At 44.1% G+C, this 27169-nt stretch overlaps 2 protein-coding genes across 2 annotated transcripts in view; one reads left to right on the forward strand and one right to left on the reverse strand.

Moving 5' to 3' along the window:
* PRIMPOL (primase and DNA directed polymerase) overlaps nt 1-1678 on the forward strand; it is a 39423-nt gene extending 37745 nt beyond the window's left edge. Inside the window, exon 14 of the mRNA XM_080928414.1 lies at nt 1224-1678. Coding sequence (XP_080784540.1) covers nt 1224-1469 — 246 coding nt within the window. The 3' untranslated portion in view covers nt 1470-1678. The remainder of the gene's footprint in view (nt 1-1223) is intronic.
* A 323-nt stretch (nt 1679-2001) lies between these two features.
* CENPU (centromere protein U) lies at nt 2002-26083 on the reverse strand (the record flags this gene model as incomplete). The annotated part of the gene is made up of 13 exons (XM_080928301.1): nt 2002-2115; nt 4145-4301; nt 6603-6664; nt 7077-7124; nt 7740-7818; nt 10052-10160; nt 11316-11385; nt 16801-17022; nt 17594-17654; nt 19460-19559; nt 22624-22735; nt 24628-24676; nt 26043-26083. The coding sequence occupies 13 exons, from the start codon at nt 26081-26083 to the stop codon at nt 2002-2004; spliced, it is 1224 nt and encodes a 407-aa protein (XP_080784427.1).
* Nucleotides 26084-27169: the final 1086 nt, after the last annotated feature.

Consider the following 27169-nt stretch of genomic DNA (forward strand, 5'->3'; position numbering starts at 1 on the left):
TCTGGCATCCTTTGAAATCTGTATTTAAAATCTCTTATGAAAGCATTATATTCAAGTTTTTTATTATGTATCTATGGGTGGTTTGATTGCATGTACATCCGTGCACCATGTGTGTTTGGTATCCTTGGAAGCAGCATTGGGTTCTGTGGACCTGAACATACGGGTGTTTGTGAGCCACCACGTGGGGACTGGGGAAGCTCTGGAAGGGGTCCTATTAACCACTGAGCCATCTCTCCAGACACAGCATCCAAGTTTAAAGTGAGAATCCCATGGTTGGTGTGTTGGAGTGGAACATAAAAGAACTGATAAGCACTCTCTGGCAGACTACTAGGTTTAAAAGTAGTATCTACGAACAGATGAAAAATTAATTATCTCTTGAAAGAGCTAGTATATCATTCTTGTTTGGTTTTGAGTGGTTTAATTTTTTTGCAGTACCAGGAATTGAACCTAGGGCTTCATACATGGGAAGCAAGGGCTCTCTCCAGAGTTACATTCCCAGCCAGTGATTTATTTTGGTGATGGTTTTGGTGGAAATTCTTTCATTTCTAATACCTCAGAAATGCCAAGTTAAAATATTCTTGGTATATAATATTACCATTATTTGGCTATAACTTCATTTTTTTAGAAACAACAGTATAGAAATAGTACCTTTCAAGTGAACTGCTAACACTGCCATGTCTCCCTCATCTTCCTTTCATGCGTGCATTTGTGTGTGCATATACACACACATACAGGCCAGAGGGACAACTTTGGGAGTCCTTCCTCAGGACGTTTGTTTTTGTTTGAGATGCAGCTTCTCACTGGGCTGGTTTCACCCGGAAGGCTTGGCTGGATGGCCACCAAGCTCCAGGGATCCATGCCTCTACCTCCCTAGCGCTGGCTTTTTAGCTAGGTTCTAGGGAGTGATTTTTATTAATTTAGAAATGTATTTTCCACCTTGTCTCCAGCTAGCCTACCTTCCTACTAGGAACTTCCTTTGCTGTACCCCTCCTGAGGATACTGAACTGTGTCTGCCACAAGCTTCTCAGTTTCAGTCAGAGACGCATGTCTGCCCTACCAAAGCAGCCACTCCTGACAACAGGCAGCTAAGCACGCTCACTGACTGCCGAAAACTGGTTATCACACATACCTTAACTCAGCATGTTCGGAGTGTGGTGAAGTCACATATTCTGACTAATCCTTAGTCCTTGCCCACTTTCCTCCTTCCCTCCAAAATACAGAAAGAAGATTTTACTTCTGGAGAAACAGATGAAGCCAGCAACTCACTGACCAAAGATTCTCAAAACCCACCATCCTGCAACTTGTCAGCAGCTGGGCTTTCTGCGGCTGACTGGGTTGATGAAGATGATGCCTGGTTCTTAGAAGCTACGGAAGATGCTGAATTTGCTGATGCTGCAGATAAGAGTCTTCTTGGTTCAATGGACGATATTCCTGACGAACTAATTATAGAAGCATTACAGAATAGCTGACTGGATGGAACAAGACTACAACTTGCCTGAACCTGAGATCTGATAACATAAATGTTAAATTAGTGCTCGGACTATAGCCCAATGTTAGAATACTTACCTAAGATGTACAAGGCCCTGCATTTAATCCTCTATATTTAACATCACACAAAAATCAAATTATATTAATTTATTGTTAAACCTGTTTATAGCAACTGCTTTATCACTTGGATTACCTAAGCCAGATTTATTTATTGGACATTACCTTTGATGTACTTCAGTAGACATTCCTAACTAACCAAAATCACTCTATGCTTAGCATTTTCACTGACACCATTAAAGAGTTTATTGTAGGTTACAGCTCTTTTGCCTGGTGATAACATGCCAAGAGATTGAAATTCTCAGAATATAGTTGTGCCTTCTGAACTCAGACGACTGAAGTGGTGTAGCTTAGTTTCAATGACAAAATGGTAGTGCATCCTGGTAAGTAGACCTCTCTTATTGCCAGCACAGAGGCTTGGTTGTCAGAAGAAATGGCAGGAGGAGACTCAGTTTCTCAGTCCTGCTTAAGGAGCTTCTCCAGCTGATAATTGATGGTTTTCAGGTGTTTTTCAGCTCCCAGAATGCTTCTTGCTTTAAATAACAGAGCTGGAAGGCTAGATGAATCGTACTGTTGGTAGAGGAAAAACTATTTAGATCCACAAATAGCGAAGCTTTAATATATATATATACACATATATATGTATATACATACATATATATATACACATATATATATGTATATACATACATATATATATACATATATATATATACATATATATATATATATACACATATATATATATATATTTTTTTAGTTCATAACCCTAACAATCAAGGCTGATTTTGATGGATTTCCACTAGCTCTATCTTTTGTTTCACTGGGCTCATTATTAGGAAACAGGCTTTAGTCCATCTCATCTCGTCAGAGCATAATAGCTAATACGACGTCATGAAGATCTGCTCAACAAAGCTCTCACGGATCTCTGTACCCAGGCAAGACCAATTGCCTCAAAGAACTGTGGCATCTACATGACTTAAAATAAGTCATGCCTCAAACTTAGCCCAGGCAAGTGTGTTGGTAGCATGCTGTGTTAACTTGACCTCATCTACCTTAACACAGAAATGTCTAAGACAAGTCTCCTCTTACTTCAAGAACTAATGGAATAGAACAACTGGCCTGTTCAGTCTGTGATCGCAAAGGTCTCACCTAGGAAGTTACCTACTGGGTCTACAGATAAAATGAAAACACAAAGCCAACCTAAATTACAGCACGGAACCCAACTCATGACTTAGAAATAATGAACAAAACCAAACTTCCTGTTGCAAACTATCTGAAGAAAATTAAATTCCTCTTAAATAATTTACTACACCTTGATAGCTTGCTGGTAAATGTGTTTCCAGGGTATTTTTCTCAGTGACGAGGACTGAGCAGAAAGGCTGTCTGATGGTGGGATTTGTTTTATGCCACACACAGACCATGTTCTCAGAGATCGCCTACTCGCAAGAAACCCCCAGTACCTGCTAAGGGAAGTGGGAGAGTGCACTTGGTGCTCCGGTTTCCTTTAGCAAGAGGGTGACATATTCTGGTGTCACAGAAGTAGGGTAGGAGCTACAAAAGTAGCAGTAGTACAGGCACTGGAGTTACACAGCCTTGCTTGTGAGGACAGTGTTTCCCAAGGGAGTTCCCACAGTTTGGTTTCAGGCCTTGGGGCAGTAGATCAGGGACACATTGTCCTAGCACAGAGGAGGCAAGGAGGAAGGAGATCTCGGCCTAACAGAGGACCGTGTTCAGACTGGATTGATGCTACTGTTAACTTTCACAGATTTAATCATCGATCCCTGAAATAAACTTGAGGTACATTTTAAACATTTATATTTTAGTAGCTCTAATATATGAACAGATCTTCAATTCAGGAAAACTTAGATCAGTGCCAGATCTTTTTTTTTTTTTTTGTAAGATTTATTTATTATATATAAGTACACTGTAGCTGTTGTCAGACACACCAGAAGAGGGCATCAGATCTTATTACAGATGGTTGTGAGCCACCATGTTGTTGCTGGGAATTGAACTCAGGACCTCTTTTTAACCACTGAGCCATCTCTCCGGCCCAATGCCAAATCTTAAAATTGAATTTAGGGGCGAAGTAGACAGACTTGATTGTGACAGACATGAAGACATGGTGTATAATTATATTACATTCTATACACAATTCTATTAGTATAATTCTATATGCAATTCTACTAGTATTTTTCTAGTTCTATTAGGTATACAAATTTATAACTTTTTAGCTAACATTTCTGTTGTGTTATGGCAAAGGCCAAGTCTCAGATGCAACTTCAAAGTATTAAAATGATAATAAACTGTTTCTCAACCTCTCAGGGCACTCCTGCCATTTCAGTGAGACAGCATCTAAAGCATGAGCACAGGCTAGACAAAGGCGGCTGGTCTTTATGACGTGTCTGAGTGAGCTGAGTAGTGATGGAAACTAATAAAGCAGAGTGTAGTTGTTCAGCTGAGAGTTGTGCACAGAACACTGCTAGAAGGTGATGCTGTGGTGCACTGAGATGAATGAAGCCCGTTACCTCTCTTCAGAACTATTGGCACTCCACAAACAAACGCCTGTATCTCCTGATGCACAGTGGACAGAACTCACCTCTTCCCTTTCCTTCCGTCCTTTCTCTCGAACATCTGAATAATCTTGATACAGCTGTTTTAAATTAGACAGGAAATGCTTGGAATTCTTAAGTGCCGACCTTCTCTCCTCAAGGCCATCATATTTTGTTTGTAGTTGTTTCAGTTGTGGTTCTAATCTAGATAACAAACATTTTTTAAAACAAAAAGTACACAATAATAATTAATAGAAATATATACTGTTTGTGGACTGAAAATATTAAGGTGCCCATATTATAAAAACGTAAACCAAACCAGAAATAACAAAAACATTTCTCCCATATAAACGGCACATACAATAGTCCAGCAGTCTACAGTGTAGGAGCATGAACACCCTGGCCGAGGAAAGAAAAGAACAAAGATGGCCTAGGAGGTCTGGCCTGCCTCTCCAATTATGAACGTGTAAACAATTCCAGGTTTCTGTTCATCTCAACTATGATATACAGCCATAAGAACATGCCTCCCAGATGCCAAAATTTACCAAGTTATTCAAGTCCCGGAACTACTGGACTCGATATAAACATTTTCTGGGTATAGGCAGGTGTGCCAGCCTGACAACCACGCTTAACCAGGAAGTCATGCAGAAGTTCCCCCTTTGAAAATCACTAGTTTCAAAGGCCAAATAAAATCAGCAGGAAAAACTGCCTCAGGGCCTTGAGAGAAAGATGTGCGACCCTGGGTTAACTGCCTCTTTCTGAGACTTAGTTTCTTCACCTATAAAAAGGATAACTTGCGATTTGTGGCAGGGGAGAAAGTGAGGTGCCAAATAAAAATATAACAAACCAACTATGCATGAGTGTAAGAATACTGTGTGGTTTTCATGGTTTTTTCCCCTCTGTTTGTTTTGTTGTATTCTGGTTGGTTGGTTGTGTGATTTTTATTTGTCTGTTTTCCTAAAGAGAAAGAAGGCATAGAGTTGGAGAGGTTGAGAAGTGGGGAGGATCTGGGAGGAGAAGAGAGAGGGAAAACCATGATCAGAACAAACTATGAAAACATTTTATTTTCAATTTCTAAAGAGTTCTTCAAGCCAAACAGCTGAACATTTCTCACAGACTGCCGAGCTGATGTGCGTGGCTGGGCGCAGACTGCGTTCCCTGTCTTTCCTAGGATGGAGTCAGCTGTAGCTAAGTGACTCCCCAGTGTCTTAGGTGTCTCACATTCGAAGTTAAAATGATACACTTTATCTTACTATGCTTTGTAAAAATGTTTGTCTGACTACAATTACATCTAGAGAAGGAACTGGAGAAGTCATTCTCAACATGTCTCAATGGTCTCATATTGATGACAAGCTTAACAGAACAGCCTTATTATAGTTCATTTATAGAGCTGTACAATGACCTACCTTATGGAATCACTGACTAAGAATGGACCAAATGAATGAAGCATTTAGAAAAGTCTGGGAAAAGTACCCTCCCATAAAGAAAGCTGTGAACTGTTACTGTCATTATTACTATATAACCCCAATTTTCCTGTTTTGGCCTTAGCCAATGAATACATTTTCTACTGTCGACCCACAGACTAAATTTGTAAATAGTAGAACAGACAACTAATTTGTCTCTCAAGATCCTGTGGCCGTCACTTTAAAACTTAGTACTTAGCTGTGCAAGGTAGTGCCCACCTTTAGTTCCAGGACTCAGGAAGTAGAGGCTGGTTGATGGAGGTACAAGAACTTGAGGCCAGCCTGGTCTACAAATTAAGTCCCAGAGCAGCCAGAGCTATATACAGAGAAATTCTGTTTTAAACAAAGCAGAAACGTAGTACTTACAGTATTCCAAGTGTCTGCTGACATGCTACCACACCCATGTTGTCCTAGAACTTAAACCCACTGCCGTTCATGCCAGGCATGTGCTCTACCACCGAGCTACATCCTCAGCCTGTCCAAGCACTTTTAAAGCATCTTCAGAGTAGAGAGCATGGCAAATTCTACTAAAACCTCTGCTACATACTCCATACCTCAGAAGGCCAAAGGTACAGTAAGGCTACCACACTCTGTGCACTAGTTCCAGGGCATAGGGACTGCGCCCAGCCCTAGACCTCAGAATATGGACTGATGTGTCACTGAAGAGCCAGTGACCAGACTGCTTAACATAGCAAGACGATCAAAAAGGAAAATAAGCAAGCAAGCAACATAAACAGACCTCTCTGCCAGAGGCCAGCAGACACCTGCCTAGGCTTTACTATTCACACAACACCCTAAAGGAACAGGTACACATATACAAGAGGGGGCTGAGGCCCTGCAGTCAGCAACTCACCTATGTGTTTGCAGTCAGTAGTAGAGCCTGAGTCAAGCTCCAGGCAGTCCAATCCTATAGTCTACTCACTAAAGCTGTAACCAGGCTGCGAAAGGCCAGACCAAATGATGTGAGTCAGATCCGAGTTGATGGTCCTTACAGCACTTCCCTAACTGACAAACTGTCAGCCGGAGCAGGATATTGCCTTACCGAATCAGTTCGTCCTGGACTTCAATTAAACGCTGCCTTTTCTTTTCCATGTCGGCAATGATCTGAGCAATACAATAATGTGCTTAGGTTAACGTGGGAGAAGCCTCAGCACTTCCGCTCACATGCACTGGGCACTGAAAGCAGAGAACAGACTCGGTGTAGCTTAGTGGGCGTCTCTGAGGACTTAGGACCCTTCTTGTCTTGCCTCTTGGTTTGACTTGTTAACAATTTCATTCACTACAGGCCCAAGGGTAACCTTGTCTCTCTATAAGCAGTCTGGGGGGCTAACTTAAATGACAAAAGGCTAGCAGAGATCCCCATTCCTCAGTGTCCATTAACATTACAAAAGCAAATAAAATACTAACCAAACCCCCAAAAGACCTTATAAAAGCCGTAGTTTCCAAAACTAAAAACAAGTGTTTCCTTACTCCCCTGGTTCATACCCCATCACTCACTAAGAGACTTAGTAATTACCTTGGTATTCTTCCTTTTCAGAGCTTTTAACATCTGGACTTTCTTAAGCTACAACAAAAAATAAAGTGTATCTCATTTTTCAAAAATTAACTGTGTAAAGTCCCAAATGAGAAGGCCCTGGGGAGATACCAGTTGGTAAACTGCCTGTCACAAAAGCAAGAGGTCCCAAGTTTGGATCCCAGCAATGGCATTTGGCTTTTCCAAGGTGCTGGTAGAGATGGGCAGGTCCTTGTAGCCCACTGGCTGGCCAACCTAGAGAAGTCACTCATCTTCAAGTTCAGTGAGACCTGGTCTCAGACAGTAAGTTGTTGAGCGATTGATAAAGTTACTCAGCGTGGGCCTCTGACTTCCACACACATGCACTCGCATGATCCATCATCCACACTCCCACAGGAGGCAAGAGTACTTTTCACATGTTTCTTGTCACAGAGCCGGCAAACGCAAGCTTTTCCACAACCATAGGAAAATGTCCAAACTTTAGTTCAAAAAAATGTTTAGAGTAGCCAGGCATATTGGTATTCGCCTTTAATTCCAGCACTTGGGAAGCAGAGGCAGGCAGATCTCTGTGAGTTTGAAATTAGCCTTGTCTACCTAGTGAGTTCTACGACAACCAGGACTACATACAAAGACCCTGTCTCAAATAAATATCGACAACAAACTTACCATTTTGATGAGTTCTCCTTTAATTTTAAAATAAAATTTGCTGATGGCTTGATTGCAACTTTCAGATTCTACTCCTTGCCTGTAAATTGTATTAAAAAAAGAAGACAGAAATGACTATTATGCAGAGATATTCAGCCACACCAATGAGGGAAACAAGTGAAAAACTACAGAGCAAGCCTATGTCCACATCTACACGTGTGCACTAAACATGCACAGGTGGAGAGGCTGCAGTGTGGGGGCAATAATGCACACATGGCCGTGCTTTAGCAGCACTGAGTTACAGCCGCGCAGCCACGCCTACCCTCTTCTGTGGACTCAGATCCACGTGTGGGTTCTTAGGCTTGCACAGCAAACCCTCTTATCTCCTGAGCCATCTTTCCAGTCAATGAGGGAAGAACTATAAAATGGTGTGACGTTCTTAAAACAAATGTCATGTGGTTCAGCGATTCAACTTCCGGCTATATACACAGAAAGAACTGAGAGGAGGGACGAAAAGACACCAATATTCGTAAAATTATCTGCTGTGGGGAGGAAGTGGTCAGCTGTTATAATAGCAGCAGATCTTCAGTCTTGCAAAATGAGTAAGTTCTGGAGGTATGCTACAGATAGCTAGCCACTCTGTAGTTTGAAAATGGTTATGTTTTCACAATAAAAAATCTTGTGTACTTGTCTACTATCAGGGTGGCTAAAAGAGTACTATTAGGGGGTGACTAAGCATTCATCTGCTCACAGAAAGATGGGTCCTGGGTAGACAGACAGCACATGGCTGACATCTTTAGAGTGGGTGCACAGAGAAAGAGGGGATAGGGCAGAGAACAAAGTCTGGGATGGGAAAGGTTAGTAGACATGACAGGATGCTTGGTTTTGTCAAGACTCAATCTAACATCTCCAGGGAAGAGAGTCTCAAGAAAGCCTAGATCATGAAGTCCTAGAGCATGCCAATGAGGAGTGTTTAGTAGCTCTGCTCCCCAGGTGGGGCCCTGTACTGGACAAAGTAGGAAAAGCCAGCAGAATTAGCAAGTTTGTCTGCATTCATTCTGTACCAGGGTCTGTGGATGTGATCACCTGCTTCAAGTGCCTGTAGCCTTGAGTCCCTCAGTGATGGACCACAAGCTGGAACTGTGATCTAAAATAAATCCCCTTTCCTCCTGAGCTGTTCCTTGGGATATTACCACAGCAACCAGAAGAAACCAGACATTTGAGGCAGAGATGCTCCTGGTGTCCACCAGCATTCTTCGATAGCAACGGTGAGAGCTTTAGGGAGCAGTCAGCCAGACTTCACCCGCTTCCCTTACAGCTACCCTTAAAACCCCTACGAAGCTGCTAAATCCAAGGTCTGGATGCCAGTAGCCGGGTCCCACACTGTAGCTCATGGCAGGAAGGGGCATCCCTCATTGGACACAAGATGCCTTCCTAAAATTTTCACAACACCCTTTCTCTTCCTTCAGGAGACAAGTGTTGGGCAAATACCCACAGCAGCCCGAGAGGAACTAACTTGGTCTTGGGGCAGAGTTTGGAATCTCTGGTCCAGATGCAGAGTGACTTGGAGAAGACGGTTCTCTTGTCCCGTGCCACCACTACCCCGCTCCCCGCACTGTGGCCTCTGCCTAAGCCGCTCTGCCTGCATTCTGCGGATTCCACTTCCCCATGGAAGTTCCTAGTCTCTCACTCCCTGACGGCTGCCCCAGTGGACCCTGTTCTCAGGCAAGCCAGATTCACTCACAGATGCGTGACTAGTCCACGTCCCTAAGACCCACTCTGCTAGGCTGCATTTAAAAGATATTTTTGTTGACTATCTTAAGTTTTATGAATCACTTTCTTCAGGAGAGAACAAAACGGGATTAGTGCTGGTAGAAGACAGGTGAGGTCTGACTGACTGAGCTGTCTGTCTCTCCAACTTTCCCTACCCAAGGCTGGACAGACAGCTGAAGGTGTGTGTGTGCCTAGCCCAAGAGAAGCCTTGGCGAGGTGGATGCTCTTGGCCATGCGCCACGCAGGCTGTGCAGCTGTGGGCTCTTCCCCATTGCCCTCACGGGAGCTGGCAGGGACTGGAGTGGGACATGGTTGCCATACAATACCGGACTAAAAAAACCAACAGCACTGGAAAAACACACTTCTAGACTAAAGCCTATGAGAAACATGGAGAACCGATGAGCCAACAAGTTGAACGAACATAATAAATGTATGCAAAAGGACTCTAATGAAAACAACTTCATATGAAGCAGGACAACACGGGAAACTGGGTCGGACACACTGCTGCTACTCCGAGCACAGCTCACCAGGCCCACCGATGCCAACATCAAAGGACTTACTTATACTCCAGGAAGGTTTCCTCAAATATAGACAAAATAACATCCAACTCCATGATGTCACTCTGTCTCTTTCCTTCCAGACACCAAATATGCATACTTTCAGAAGCATCTAGAACACCAAACACATGTTAGTTTATACACTCGATATCTTTAAACTGGTGCGAGGTCCAGGGCTCTGAAACTCAGCTAGAGCCATAGTCATTTCTTCCTGCCCCAGGGTAGAGTCTGCCATGTCTACTGTCACCCCCTTACTTTGGGACAGGGTGCACATGTCAAGTGCTGCAGTGGGGCCTCTTTTCAGCTACATTAAACAGGATTATACTTGTTCACAAGACATTGCTATTTCTGTTTCAGTACCACTTTAAACTGTGTAGCATAAAGTAGTGGTTTACAGTGACTTGGGAAATATGTATTTTATGACTCAACAACTTCTCTATTCCTCCAAGAAAAATAAAAAAAAAAAAAAACCTTGATAAAATTGAGCATAAAAATGTTCACAGGGTCGGGGGGGGGGGTAGCTCAATGCACCTGTCTAGGATGGGAAATGTCAGGAGCTTGATCTTTAGCAGTGCAAGGGAAAGAAAAAGAGAGAAAGGGAAGAGAAAACCAAAGGAGCAGGGGTAGGGGTGGGTCGCCCAGGCTTTATTCATGAAGCCGGAACCTGAGCACTCAGGCCCCACAGCAAACAGAATCTAGTGAGCACAGAAGCCAGTCTGTAAGGAAGACTCAACTTGACTTTTACAATGTATATGAATCTACGTGAATGTACGCAGGTAGCCATGGAGGCCTGGGGAGGCACTGATCCTGGAATTGTGGGACACTGCCTGATGTGGGTTCTGGGAACTCAGCTTTGGACAAGTGAGGCGCGGTGAGAGAGTGAGGGTTAGATTTTATTAAAGAACATCGTATGCATGTATAAATGTTCATTTTTTAAATTTTCACAACAAAATGATAAAAATGGTATTCCAAAGTCATGATTTCCAAGTCAAGTGGCACTTTCAGCCAGAGTGGTGGTGTATGCCTTTAGTCCCAGCACTCTGTGGTAGAGACGAATGGATCTCAGTGAACTCAAGGCCAGATGGTCTACACAGTGAGTTCCAGGTCAGCTAGAGCTATGCAGAGAGACCCTATCTCAACCCTCTCCCCCGTTAAAAAAAAAAAAAGCAAAACCCTATTTGCTATTTCAACAACTAAAACAACTTAAAACTAGCTTTCTTCCTGAAACATCCAGTATGACTAACAAGTCGTAAAGTGCCATCTGTACCTGAGTCTGTGGCTCCATGCCTTGGTCTCTTCCTCCTACCAGGAGACGGCCTCACTTTCTCCTGAGTTTTCTACCAAAAACAAAAACAATATGGCCTTTAATTTAGGAAAAGACTCTTTTCCTTGAAATTTAAGGATAGATGGCATCAAACCATCAACTGATTTTTAGCTGCGGTGCTTACTTACAACTTACAGAAGATTAATAAACAATCTTAGGCCAAGCACATGAAGCAACAGCACAGCACACGGGGGTGGTGATGTTTAACTGTGTCTATGTGATTGCCAAAGAGAACAGCAATGCAAACATGCTGAGAAACTCTCCCTGGCTGGCTGGAGCCCTGCTCAAAACCCAGTTCCTAATGACGCCAAAAACCAACTCCTGACACGATCCAAGACCATGGGGTTGCACTAAGAATTCCAAGATGCCTGGCCGGCAGACTTCCCTCCCTGCTGGTTAAGTGGTGCCTGTGAACAGGGCAGGATCTGCTCCCTGGGGTCTTATATGTGAGTAAGAACACTTCTGTAACCCAGAGCACCTGGCTGGCTTTGCGGGTACAGGCACCATACTTCAGGAGTGACATGATTAACAGGGCAACCCAGCCTCCAGAGACACAGAAAATAGGCACCTTGGATTTTAAGCCTCAATGAATTGAATTCTATCAACATTTGAAAACTCTTTAAGGATAAATCCAAGCCTCACGTGAGATGTCACATCTGCATAGCCCTTGATTTCAGTTCTGAGGAGAGAAGCCAGCTAAATTAAAGTTGGACTCTCAGCCTACAGAAACAGTGAAATGCTAAGTGTATATGTTTAAGTAACCAACTTTGTGGTAATAAGTCAGAAAGCAATTATAAACAGAAAGAAAAGTTGAGTCCCACTAAGTCAGATACTAACAAATGTCTTAGGCTTTCTACACTCACCCTAGCAGAGGACAAAAGCAAGCTTGTGACATCAAAATATCTGGCCAAAAGCCAGGATGTCTGCTGGGATGGATAGCAGTTAACATTACTCACACAAGGATGGGACACAGAGTTAACGTCTCAACACCATGGAGTTTACAGTTTAAAGTTCTAGACTGAAACTGACACATAAGAAAATGTCACCCAGAGACAAGACAAATACAGACCAAGGACAAAATGACCCAAATATGATCTTGACAATGGCTGTTTGCAAACAAAGGCTGAAGCAGCTGTCATCATGTCTAAGAAGAGAAAGGAAGGGAAGGGAGCCTTAACAAAGACCCTCCCTGTGGAACGGAAGTGACAAGATGAAGATACAGGCAACACAGCCCTTCCACAGCAAGGTCTACAGTGAAGTCATTCTCTGTCACTTCCAGATGCTGCTGGCTTTTGATTGGTGTCACGCTATTTCAGCCATCTTGACATCACCTACTTTGTCTCTCCTCTCTCTCTCTCTCTCTCTCTCTCTCTCTCTCTCTCTCTCTCTCTCTCTCTCACACACACACACACACACACACACACACACACACACGAATACCTATGGTGACATTTGTGGCTACTCATGGAATTCACATGTTGGCATATCTTTGGCTACTCTTATGAGCAGAGTGGACAGATCTTTGGGGTGTAATTAAACCATTCAACGTGGGCTTAAATCTAGATTATAAAAGGCAAAGCGATGTTGAGGGCTGGGCATGTGGCTTAATTTGTACAGAGTGAAGCCTGAGTTCCCCCAGCACCACACAAACTCAGCACAGTGATGCACGTGTGTCATCCCAATGCAGTGATCCCAGAGAATGGCTCCATAGGTCACAGATGTGAATATTTGCTTCTCAGTTTAGGAAGGATCAGAAGGTGCAGCACTATTGGAGAGGGTATGGCCTTGGGGGAGTATGTCACTGGGGCCTTTCTATTGCTGTGTAGAGACACCAAGACCCAGGCGTCTTATAAAGGAAGCCATTTAATTAAGGACTTGGAAGGATGGCTCAGTGAGGAGCGCTGTTTGGCCTTCCAGCAGGTTCAGTTCCCGCACTAACACAACGGCTCACAACTGTTTGTAACCCCAGTTCCCAAAGATCTAACACCTTCTCCTGGTCTCTGTGGGTACCAGGCATGCATGTGGTGCATGAACACGCATGCAGGCAAAACACCCAGACAGACGAAAAAGGCGACAAAGAGTGAGAATGGACAGAAAACTTGTATTTGCAGTGACTACAGTTCTCATGACACACCAACGCAATGTCACACACAGCTCGCGTGTGAAACTAAGAGAAAGGGACAGAGCCCCATGCCGGCAAGGACAAGGCGCACTGAAGTACCTGGGCCAAGGGAAGCTGGGGACCTGCAGTGACATCCTTCAAGAGCTGGGGGGGGTTGTCAACTCAGAATTCTGTACCTACACAAGAAGCCTTGGAAGGCAGAGGTGAATTAGGTACATTGCTGCAGAAAGAAAGTAGAGTGCTCTGTACCCCAAGAGGCAGGAATCAGGAAGTGGGCAAGAGAAGCAGAAAGGAAATGTGAGGAAAGAAAACACAACAGAATCTTTTTCCGGTTTCAAGGAAAATGACCCAGTAAGGTCAGAGTCATATCACATGTAGAATAACAGATTCAGAGTCACAGGAGACAGGGATGGAGAGAAGGGGTTTAACACTGTTACTTAGTTACATGTCCCTGAGAAGTAGCTTTCAGCTAGAAAGTAGGAGGGGACAGACAGACTGACATGTACATCCCTAACACAAGTCTAAACAGACTTTGCTCATTTAAAGATGTATCACTTTAATCCAGTGCAACCACAACAAATAAACAGCAGTACAGCTACGTCACAGAAGGAGAACTGAATACCCAAAATACTGTCACTTCACAGTTACCAGCATGCGTCCCCACCTCTCTCCACAGGGTGGTAAGGGAGTCTCCTTGAGCCTAGATATACTTAAAAGTATACACACAGTAGAGGCACCTTTAGATGTCTCTATTAGACAACACAAGAACAAAATCCAAAAGGGACAGGAGAAAATAAATAGTCACGTATACTTACATCTCATTATACCAACACTTAGATAGAAAGTCATTTAACCAAAGGATCCAGTTATGAGGCTGAGGCTGTCAGAGTGGACAAGGAAAGGGTGTGTATAACATGGGACCCAGGGGTAGAACAAAGATGCTGTTTAATGTTAAAAGCACCAAGTTTCATTTAGGAAGACTAAGTTTGAAATCCAAACAGTATTATTAATGGAAGACCAAGTATTCAGATACCAGAGAATGTGTTGTGCCCTCATTGAAACCACCGCACCAAACAAACAAATAAGCAAAAACAAAGGGGACAAGCTAAAGTAACGAATATATTAGCTCCATGTTATTGTTCTACATAAACCATCCCATTGCTTCCCACAGAGACTCCCAATGATAGCTTGTTGATTTAAAATGGTAACAGTGTTAAAGAAAAGTCTTTAGGAACCAGACAGCCTATATCCTCAGGGAGTCGGCGTAGAGTAGCACAAGCCTGCAGCCCTGGCTACTCAGGAGGCCAAGCAGTAAGGTCACTAGAGCTGAAAGCTCAGGAGCAGACCTGACCTCAAAAACACCAATTCAAAACAAAAAGAAATCCGAAGAACTAAATGAAATCTGTAAAATGGTGATGCCAAAGAAAAAGAGGAAAAGAAAAAAACTATCTCCTTTAGATAACTGATAGGCCAAAGAGACAGGCACCCCTCAGCAAAGCACCAGAACGCAGTGGAAGACGGATCTGAATGTCACATCACTCACAAGTACGCACACAGGGAGCACCCCTGAGGGAGAACAGACACCATCTGTGTAAAGAGAAACAGCAGGTTTATAGGAAGGAGCTGACAGGAAATTACCCTTCAGAATGAGCTTTTAGAAGAGCAGGCCTCAGTCACAGCAGCTGTGACCAGCCTTGAGGGGGACACCACGGCACAGGCAATATGACGGGACGATGGAGGGAACAGACCCTCGGATCTGGCTGCTTCATCCCCAGAAGCTGCCTACGAGCGATAGCCACTGCATAGGATGTGACAGGGGCCATGAAGCTTGGAGCATCCGACCCTTCAGGTTCTGAAAAGAAAAGGGGTTTCTGGTTCTTACAGGTGTTCAGGGGGATGAGTGTTGTTAAATAGTTTCCCGGCTCCTGTCTGGACAAACCACACTAAACCAATACTGTTCCATGTGGAGAGGTTTTAATAGAACGACGAGACAGGGGTGGGGTCAAGAAAAGAGAAGAGAGAGAAGGGGGGAGGATTGGTCTTTTATGGCGTAGTGATATCATTTACTCCCAGGTGGAGGTGGGTTTTGGACTAGTGTATCCTGGGAATGCTTGGCAGTTTCCATGGCAATGGATATGCCAGGTCCCTGTCACCCATGGGTGGCACCATCACTGGGCATAGGAGCCACCCTAGTGCCAACAATGAGCAGGCTTCATTTTATGACCTGGTCTAGCCTTTGTGTTCAAGGAGCATGGAGGTGGTCCTACGACCAGACTTACCTCAGCTGCAAAGAAGGGCCACAAGGAGGCAGCCACGCTTCCTCACCAACTCTGTCCCAGGCACTCTCTGCTAGAGCTTTCACAGAGACCATGGCCCGCCTTCTCAGGAAAGAGGAAGGCAGCAGAGCATCTATCTATAACCTGACCATATGTGTCTGCTCCTGCAGCAAATGTTAGTAAAAGTAAGAAAATATTGTTCTGTCTGTGTATATAGACGGAACCCTGAGGGATTGTATAGGGAGCAATCCATAAAGTCTTCCAGCTGTCTCGTGGCTGGGAAGGAAGAAAGGTGAGGCAGGAGGAACAAGGAATTACTGTACTGAAAATGTTTTCAAGATGAGAATGAATTACTGATCTAAAATACTCATCCAAGTGGATTAACAAAACAATTTACAAGAACATGAACCAAGACACTAAACTTCAATTACCTTGAAAACAAATATGAGCCATAGCAACTTTGTCTAAGGAAAAGAATCAAGGTCTACACAAAGATTTTGCTACAGAGAAAATCCACACACACACACACACACACACACACACACACACACACAATTAATGAAAAAAGAGGCCAAGTACTTGAAAAAGAGCAACAGGGGTATAGGGGAAGGTTTAGAGGGAGGAAAGGGAGAAATGGTGTGACTATATTATAATCTCAAAAATAAAATAATTTTAAAAAAGAAAGTCAACAATGCACCAACATTATAATTTTTACCAGTAGATATGGACATCCAGGAGTGACCAGCAAGCAAGCACTAGCTAATTAAAAGGATGCTGTGGGGTTATTAGTGACAAGAAGATGGTGAAGAGAGCGCAGGAAAGACCCGCAGAGTGGACCCCAGAACAGACGCTGTGCTGGGTTATAGGACTGTAGATAAATTTATCTTCCTTTCTAGGTCTTCCAGGTTTTTCTAAAAGAAACATTGCTTTCTGTGATAAAAGCTCTAAACTGATCTTTAAATAGGAACCTTTTATTTTCCTCCTTAATCTTTTTGCCTTAATCTGAGGGCAGAGGCAAAGCACTGCTCACCGGCTGACTCTGTGTTGCTGGCGTCTCTCTGACAGCAGAGGGCTGAGTGCTGTGGAGTCTGGTCCTCAGAGGAGTGACAGGCTCCGCTGGCCCCTCAGGGGGTGATGATGATGAAGACGCTGCAGGGGCAGCCTGGGGCTTGTGTGCAGATGACACTCTCCTCCTTACAGTGTTGTCAGAGCTGTCAGACTCACTGCTGATGGGCTGCAGCTTTCTCCTTGGCTGTGAAGGAAACAGCCGGCTAGTTTAGAAAACTCAGAGCCCCACGATTCTTCTGACAACGGGGAACTGAGTAGCTCCCACTTCTCATTTGTAAACATTGCTGATCATGACATGTAGACAAACAGCGTGACTGAGATGCCGCCAACTCTGCTCTTGTAAACCACAAACTGAACATCAGATTCCACAGAAGCTGACTAGGTAAAGAGATCTGAGGATTCTTTCTGAATGCTTCAGATAAAAACTATTTCTCCTGGGCCAGTCTGATATGCAGCAGGGAAAGGCACTTGACACCAAGACTGATATTCTGGGCCAATCCTAAGACCTATAGGCTGGAAGTGAAAAATGACTCCCACAGGCTGCCCCTGACCTCCACACAGTCCCCTATGTATATATGTACGTACATACATACACAAAGCAAATGGACATAACTTACTTTTAAATTTCCTTTACTTCTAAGGCATTTCTGTATTAAAAAATACTGCTACAGGACATTTTTCTGTTCGCATCTATTCCAGTAAAATACAGAGTATCTTACAATTAAGACAGAAGACAGAACACTCGCTCCCCATACCTTTTTGGCGCTCAGCTTTATAGACTCATTTCCACTTGCTTCATTTTCAGATGGCTTCAAGCTGTGGCAGACAACAAGCCGTCAGAACCTCATATATAACATTTTCTATAATGACTGCTTCTGCATGAAAACAGGCTGAAGGTAATGAGTTTTCTACCTCGCGGGCAGGTCAGCCACCTTTGATTGACTGCCTTTTTCCCCCACCCCGAGTGTGTTCGCATCAGGTTTCCCTAGGTAAGTGAGTAATCATAGTCCAGAGTGGTCAAGTCTGAGAACCGCACTTTATCTACGTCACTACCCCAACACTGGGGAGCTTCGCTAGGCCCACCATTGGGACAGGAGACCCTGCGCTAATTTAGAGCCTTGGGTAGGTGGACACAGGCAGACCGGGGAGTGGAAGATTTAAGAACACCAAAGCTAAAGATGGCCTCAGATGCAGGGCCTCTCCATGACAGACCACCTAATCAGGAGGCTGAGGAAGGACAGAGGAAGAAAGGGAAAGAGGGAGAGATAGAGAGAAAAGAGGCAGAGATGCAAGAACAAAACAGTTAAACACCCTGGGGCAAAGGTGCCAACTGTCACTGAGGCCTTAGTGCACTGGGACATGCTAAGCTCTCCCTATACCTCCCTCAGCCCTTACTTTCTCTTGTACTTATTTGCAAACCCTGCATTACTCTGATAAGGCCTTCCTTTAGTGACAAGGCCATTACTAAATCGCTGACCGTGAAGCAATCCCAGAGCAGCACGAATGGCAGCTCTTCTCCAGCCTCACCCAAACCTGCCTATACCTCACACCCTTTCACTTCCCTTCATCCCTGAGATGCCTGCCCACCCTCCCCACCCCAACTGTAAAAACATGTTACCACTGCTCTCTCAAATGACCCTCTTCCTCCTACGCACGTGAAAAGCCGGCTATAATCCCAATACTGACTGGGGTGGATCGAGGAGGCTCCCAGGGGCTCCTGATCAGCCAATCTGGCTGAACTCATGAGGCCCAGGTTCAGTTAGAGACTATGTCTCACAACATTAAGGTAGAAAGTGATAGAGAACGCCTAAAGTCCTCTACCTCCACCCCCCAACCCCCCACACACACACATACACACACATACACACACACACACATACACACACATACACACACACACACACACACACACACACACATACACACCACACACACACACACAGCTTAATGTAAAAAAACTTAGACTTTCACATATATAATTTACTACATCAGATAAAATGAAAGGCCTGTTTATTTGATTTATAGTAATTACCAAGCAAACAAAAATATTAATAAACAACCTTGGAATAAACCCAAGAAAAGATTTAAAATCTAAATAATAACTTAATAACTCCGGCTGTCAGTAAACGATATGGAGCTGTTGTGCCCATGAGCAGATACTGGCTCATCACCACAAACACTAGCCCCTCTAGATTCACTTAAAAACTGTTGCCCAACTGAAGAGGCAGAACATTAATAACTAGGTGCCAATCATCACTATGATAAGTAATAACAATTACGGAAAATAATGTGGCTGCATACCAGTTAGATCTTTTGATGACAATCATAACAGTCTAGCTCCAAAGATCCTAAAATGACCTTAGTTTTCTCAGCTTCTATAACACAACTACTTAAGGGCTAGAGATGCCTCAGTGGTTACAAGCACCTGCTCTTCCTGAAGACCTGAGTTCAGTTCCAAGCTCTTATGTCAGATGACTTAGAACCATCTGTACCTCTGGCTGCAGGGAACCCACCGTCTCTGGGTCCCTCAGGCATCTGAGGTCACTTGCACACACCCACGCATAACCGTCTCAAACAAGCAAACAAACAGAAATCCCCAGCTGCTTGAGATGGAGCCATACTTTCTGTTCTTTCCTCTGTGGGTGGCTGGGGAGGTAGAGGACCCACAGTGCTTGGACAGCTCCTCTTCTGTGTAGATAGCAGTACTGTGCAGAGGAGGGTCTGGAAAGACAAACACAGCGTGTTTAAAGCTGCTGTCTGGGTCGTTATATTCCCAGACAGTGGATACAAGGCAATCTTTGTTTAAATGGCTGAAAAAAGTCAAAGTCAGTTACATAGGCTACTTCCAACTATTTTTTATCTTATCCCTCGGTAATACTGCCAATAAAAAGGCATGTTTCCAGGGACTGGAGAGGTGGCTCAGTGGTTGAGAGCACTTGCTACTCTGCCAAGGACCTTGGATTGATTCCCGGCACCCACACTGCAGCTTACAATGGTCTATAACTCCAGTTTCAGGACCTCCAACATCCTTTTCTGGCCTCCATGGGCACCATGCATGCACATGGTAGAGACATACATGCAAGCAAAATCCTCATACCAGAAAGTAAATCTAAACAATGTTTTAAAGAAGTGTTGTCAAATCATTTCTCTGTATTCTCATGTACATTAGTAGAAATGTTTACAAACACAAATGAACACTAATGGGACCTAACACGGCCTTTCCCCACCGCCATGTTTTCACATCTGGTGGCCACTGCCCTAGTTATTAACTGCTCATGCTTCACTTAGCGGCATCGGCTGTGAGAGAGAATGCTGCCCCTACAGGGGAGGTGGCATCCTCTCACCTCCTTTCCTATCAGGCCCCCCTGCACTGCAAGAGCCTTCACCCTAGAGCAAAAAGGACGGCAGGGACAGGAGATACTCGGGCTGCTCCTACCTGCTCAGACAGTAAGAGGATCACACTGTGGGGAGGGAGAAATGGCAGGGATGGAAAGCTGAAGGGGCAAACAAGGTGTTGAGTCCTGACAGACTCCAATTGCTGCAAGGAGAGATGGGAAGGCTCAAGCAACCATTGTACTCATGTTCAAATGTTAGCATGATGTACAAACTTAACCTTTTCCCAAAATAACTATCAGCTTGAATACTGAATGTGTCAATCACATCATTTTAAGGCTGATAATATATTCCATGATGCCCTCAACACTATTTATTTATTCTATGTCTGAGGTGGGGGAGATCATCAACGGATGGACCAAGACAAATAAACCAATCTTGAATTTCTACAAATAGACAGCTTTACAACTTATAACAATAAAAGACAAAATTTTCTAAATCCAAAAAAGATACTTTTTCAGTAAAGATTTACAACTGATTAAGAATACATCAAGAAGACCCTTGACATCCTGACAGAAATGTACAGGCAACCATGAGATACATTTCACATCCCTTAGATAACTACAACCAGGAAAAGAGAGAAGAGGAGAGAAACAAGGGGAAAGGGAGAAAGAAAAGAAAGACAAAACTAATCAGGGCAACTGACCCATGCATGCCAATGGTCACATATAAAATGTGGCAGCCACTGTGGGAAACAGCACCGAGGATTCCTCGGAAACATAAGCCTACCACAGTATAGCCCACACATACCCCAGGGATCCTGTCTGTGGGCACCTGCACAGAAGCCGGGTCAGGGATTCTGGGACATCTGCACACCAAATCTCCACTGTCACACAAGTGAACAATGAATTCAGCCTTCTGGTTTTGTTGTGTTTTGAGACCAGGTTTCATGTAGCCCAGGCTGTGTGCTCAAGTATGACATTTGGCCTCTGCATTTCCTGTCCCCACCTCCCAAGTACTACGATTACAGTGTGTCATCACATTGGCTGAAAGCAGGTTTGCAAAGATAGTCCTGTACCAGACCCTGGGCTCAGTCTACCACAGACACAAAACAAGACCAGAGGAGTTTAGAAACACAATGAGAGAGATAAACAAAAAGGCAATAAGCCCAATGAAATTAGGCAGTCACAAAAAGACACGCATGCCAAGCAGTTTTATGACAACTGCACACAAGCAAAAGTCAGGAGAGGAGGGAGCTTCAATTAAGAAAATGTGTTCATAAGATCAGGCTGCAGTCAAGCCTGCAAGACATTTTCTTAATTAGTAATTGATGAGGGAGGGCCCAGCCGATTGTAGGTGATGCCATCCCTGGGATGGTGGTCCTGGTTTTTATAAGAAAGCAAGATGAGCAAGCTGTGAGGAGCAAGCCAGTAAGCAGCATCCCTCCATGGTCTCCGCACCAGCTCCTGCCGCCATGTTTCAGTCCTGTGTGAGTTCCTGGCCTGACTTCCCTGGATGAGAACAGTGATAATTGATAGTGAAATCGGAATAAACCCTTTCCTTCCCATGTAACTTCAAGCATGCTGTTTCATCACGTAACCCTAAGGCAATAAGTATCTGCCTCTAACATGAGATTCCCAGAGTTGTCTAATTCACAGAGCAGTTGCCAGGGGCTGAGGTGTGACAGCAGGGAGTCTAAAGGCTACAGAGTTGAGTGAAGAAAATGGAAAGAGTTCTAGAGATGAAAGACGAGAGGTGGCTCACCATCACGTTCAGCAACGGGAATGAATGGACCTCGCTGCCACAGAGCTGCTCATTTAAAGCTGGTCTGGTCTACAAAGTGAGCTCCTCGTACACAGGGAAACTCTCTCTCTCTCTCTCTCTCTCTCTCTCTCTCTCTCTCTCTCTCTCAAAAAAAAGATAGATAAATAGTAAAACATTTTATACTCACTAAAAAAGACAGAACGACTGTTAATACTAGAGTTGTTATAGACTCAACAATTCTCCTGGGGGTATGTCTCAGAGAACTAAACAGATGTCCACACACACCATCCACATACAAAAAACTTGAACATGTGTGTTCACAGCAGCACTTGTGAGCAAGGAAAAACAAAACAAAACAAACAAAGCCAACTGAGCATTACTGAGCCATAGAATGTAAGGATGAAGTAAGTGCCTGCTACAGTCTTGAAAACGTCATGCTAAGCCATAGAATCCCACCAGAAGGGGATAGATGTATATGATTGTATACACATAAAACATCAGAAGAGAAGAATCCATAGAAACTGGAAGTAAATTTATGGTGTCCAGGGATCAAAGCAAGGGAGAGGGGGCTGACAGGGGGTTTCTTCTAGGCCAAAAATGGTCTGGGATTAGATAGTGGAGATGACCACATGACTCCCTAACTGAGCCTTGTTGTTTCTAGTCGTGAATAGGGACTTAGAACACTGACCGAAGGTTTCGTAAGGTTCCTCTTCTTCCTCCAGTTTTCCCAGCATGCTTGAGACATCAGAATTATCAGAAAAGTCAAACACATCCTTGGGTTTGGGCTTTTGACCAGCTTTCTAAAAGTGAAAAAAGCAATCACTGAAGCGGCAACCATTTCACAGTTTAAACTCACCTCCTCGGGACGCTCTAGCTGGTCCTGCAGTCCGTGGAAACACCTGGTGCTTCTTGAGCCACGGACTATTCTGAAGGTTGAAGGCAGGGTTGGGTAAACCATTTCAATGGAGACCAGAGAGTAGACATCTAGGCTCTGTGGGCCACTAGACTTCTATGCGACTGCATACAGGAGATATTGACAAGACAGGAAGGTATGAACCTGACTGTGTTTCAACAGAACTTGGCTGAGGGTTTCCTATCATTTTCATAGGCCACTCGAAGTCAGCGGTTTTTTGTTTGGTCTGGTTTTTGGTTGTTTTATTTTGTTTTGTTTTGTTTTGAGACAGGGTTTCACTATGTATTCGGGCTGGCCTTGAACTCACCTCACGGAAGTCCTCCCAAGTGCTAGGATTATAAATGGGTGGGCACCATCGTGTCCACCTTATTTAAATCATCTTAGAATGCAAACAAAACAAACAAAACCCCCAACATTCTTAGTTCCCAAGGCTGTACAAAAATAAATGGCAGGCTGCATTTGACCCAAAGGGTATCATTTACCTAAATCCTCCATATAGGGGAAGCTATGATTCCCCTCCCCAGAGAAAGGGCACATGCCCAAAAGCTCACGTGCAGTTTTTTAATGCACACCGGGGTAAAGCCTCTTTCCTACAGGACAGAGACTAGGGCTTACAATTCAATCTAGTTCAATACACAGATTAAACCCTAAATCCCGACGAAAGACCAAAACAAGAAAAATCTTCCTATGGTAGCTTACAAACTACAAGAGGATATTATCAGTAAGAGATAAGAAAAGTCTGGAAGATATGAGGGATATGCAACAACTCTGGCAGACGAAATCCCGAGCCTGGGGGGAGCATCATTCACGGACCACTACTCGGAGAGATGCCAAGAAACAGATGCCAAGAAAGCAGGACTTTCAAGCCAAAGAAGCAATCCAACACCTGCCAGTCAACTACCTCCCGGAGGGAGGACCTGAAAGCTGAGGAAAACCTTTCCAGACACCCCAGGGCACAGTGGCTTGGAGCCACTCTGAGCAGTGGTGGCAGGAGAAAGGAGTAAGATCCCCAGGGGGTACCCCAGGGATTCTCCACAATGCTGGAGCATTATCCAAAGCTAGAGTCAGTCTGCTCAGAGCAGGGAGCCTATCTGACACCCAAGAAGCCCCAAAGCCCCTCTGAAGGGCTACTCAGAACCAGAAAAGCCAGTGCCCTCATCAGGCTAACTTGAAATGGCATTGGAAACTATTTTGAAATTAGCAATCAAGGGTGTTACACAAATGTAGCTGACTTTAACAGGCATTTCCTGAAGAAAAATAAATCTATCTATGAATCAAGAAGAATACTACGAATCCACATACAGCTGTTAGAAACTGTAGCACAAAGAAATTGCTGTAACTAAAAAAAAAAAAAAAAAAAGACATTTCAGAACATTCTGAGGCTTTTACGTGATGTCAAATATTAACAAAGTTCCTTTTCTCCATCATACTGGATAAAACACTGTTTAAAGCTACTATAAAAAGAAGTTTGTCAAGTGTGTAGATGGAGCCAGAGGCTAAGGTGGTGATAGTGGCCCAGCACTAAGGGGGCAGATACAGGTGGATTTCTGTGAGTTCAAGGCCTAGACCAGTCTATACCGTGAGTTAAAGGCTATAGAAAAACCTAGTCTCAAAAAAAAAAAAAAAAAAAAAAAAGAAAGAAAGAGAGAAAAGAAAAGAAAAAGAAAAGAAAAAAGAAAAAAGTTTAAGAGTAGTCTACCAAAATTTTATTCCCACAGAAATGAATACCTTTGCTTTCAATGGCTTAAAAAAAAAATCAGATTAACAAAGATTACTTACCCGTTTCCTGGAATCTGTGCTTCCCAAAGTGTTCTTTGAACGCTTTGCACTATTAAAACACAGATGACAAAAATTTAAAAGGGAAATCAGGAAGCATTTTAAGCAAGTGGGAAAGCACTGTAAACTGTAATCCCTGCCAGACACGCCTTTCCAAATTATCTTCATTAATGTTCACCCAGCAGAGCCGAAGCCATAGCAATAAACCACGGAGTGGGGAGGGGGAGACACCCATCACTCTGTAAAACATCTCAGTTGCGTGTATCAGGTATCGTAGCCATACTCCCATAATTCCCCAGTAACTCTGGAACCAGAAGTAGTGGGAAAACCTGGAGGCATAAACTGCTTAGCCTGAGCTCTTTCCACCTGCTTCTTGTGTGCGCTCCAAAAACAGAAAAAATTCCTTCGGGCTTTGAGAGCTCAAGTCCTGGAGCCCAGAGCAGCTTCCAAACGAAGGAAATCTCTACAATAATAACCATTTATATAATCTCTGTATGCACCCGTGTGTTTTAGGGGTGATGGATGAACAGATTTCATAAATTTCAAACTTCAAGATGTTGAAACAAACAACAAAAACCTACTGGTTTAGCAGATCGAGTTTTAAGATCTTTCCCCTGGCCCAGTGGCGGTGGCTTAGGCCTTTAATCTCAGCACTTGGGAGGCAGAGGCAGGTGATCTCAGAGTTTATGGCCGGCCTGGTACAGAGTGAGTCCAGGATAACCAGGGGTACACAGAGAAACCAAAAGTTAAAAGCAGAAACCAGCATGCCCTGATAAGCTCCTTTGCCCTCGTCGTCATATTTCTTTTTAAATCTTCCTCCCCACTGATCCCCGAGTGTGGACTGCCCCACCATCTGTGTCCTGTGGTGGCTACAAGCACTATCTTCCACAGGTAATCTTCCGACTGAAGACCTGCTGTGAAGGGGAGTCTTTACTGTCCAGATCTCTACCAGGCTTTCAATGCGCGCCAAACAAGCCCAGAATATCCTTCGCCAGGAGCTGACCGAACTAACCTTTCAACTTAGTCGCCTTTTCAGCGCACTTCTCTTTATAATAAAGATTCATGACGCACCCCGAATGTCATTTAGGCATTTAGGCAAGGCCAGCCCAAGCCCTAAACAAGGGGCTGCTTGGTCACTCGATATATTTGTTTTGACTTTAGAGACCGTGTTTTCTATTAGAAAACAGCTGCGTCTTGGAAATAAAAAGCAATGACGACAGACTAGAAATGATTAATATTAAATATTTGCTTGTCACATGAAGCGACGCTGGTGTCTGAGTTCCTCTACCACACATCTTGGCTCCTGGAATTTTTATCTCCTCCCCACGGCTCTAGGACCCGGGGCTGCGGGAATCGAAGCAGGGCCTCTGGGACAGGTTGGGCCCATCCCGGGAGTATTTCGGGGCGGCAGCACTTACCCTGGGCCCCCCGAGTTTCTCAAACCTCTCCGTGCCGCCATCCTACCACTCCCCAAACCCCGACACCAAAACTCGCGCCTAGCTTGCCTTGCACAGAACAGCCAATCAGAGCCTAGTCCTTGTTATGCTCCGCCTCTTCCGGGGAGGGCCCAGAGAGTGGGCGAGAGCACGATGGAATCTAGGCCTGGATGACACCCTGCAGCGGAGCGGAGTCCAAAGTCCTTAGGTGCTCCGGGCTGTCCCTCCCGCCAACCTCCTCGTCATCGTTCCGGAAATTTAGAACTACCGGGCCTCGTGGGCGGGGAAATGACCCGGAGCTCGTGTGGATACCGGTGGATCCTGGGCTTCTGGGCGGCTTGTTAGCTGATGGACAACTGTCAAATCTTTTGCATAGCTGAATGCAGATGCTGCTTTTAGCTCCCTGCGGCGGCTGTTGACCGTGACACGTTGTTTGTCCTCCCTTCCAGGTTCTTTGTAAAGTGGGAAGGTCCCTTCTGGATACATACACATGATTTTGGGGGTTCTTTTTTTGTTTGTTTGTTTGTTTGTTTTAACTTCTTGTGATACAAAAAGAATGAAAAATTGATTTAAAGGGATCAAAGACGTAAGAGGTAAAACGGCGAAACTCAAAAGAAAGCTGAGTCAAAATGTTAGACTTGGCAATGATTATTTTTTAAGGTTTATGTGTATGAATGTTTTGCATATATATGCAAAAATATGTTATATATTTATATATTATAGACATGCACATACACGCACATATATATATACACACACATCACATGCGTGCCTGGTCCCTTTGTAGGTCAGACAATGGCATCAGATACCCTGAAACTGGAGTTACAGATGGTTGTCAGCCTAGGAAACGAACTCTGGGTCTTTAGCTAGAGGCTCCAAATGACTGAATCATCTCTCCAGCCCCCACAATGATTTCTTGGTTAACTTAAAGCACAGTGGTGCTAGGAAATGCTCGAGATGGGGGCGGTGGGAGAGATAGATGGTTGTGCAAAATGGTGGATGTATTTAAACACTTCAAAATGATTAGAATGCAAAGCTAAAATGTCCAATTTTATGTTAAATATTTTGTCACAATAAAAGTATGCATACGAGCTAGGCAGTGGTGGCAT

The sequence above is a fragment of the Micromys minutus genome, assembly GCF_963924665.1.
Source record: "Micromys minutus genome assembly, chromosome: 14".
Classification (NCBI taxonomy): Eukaryota; Metazoa; Chordata; class Mammalia; order Rodentia; family Muridae; genus Micromys; species Micromys minutus.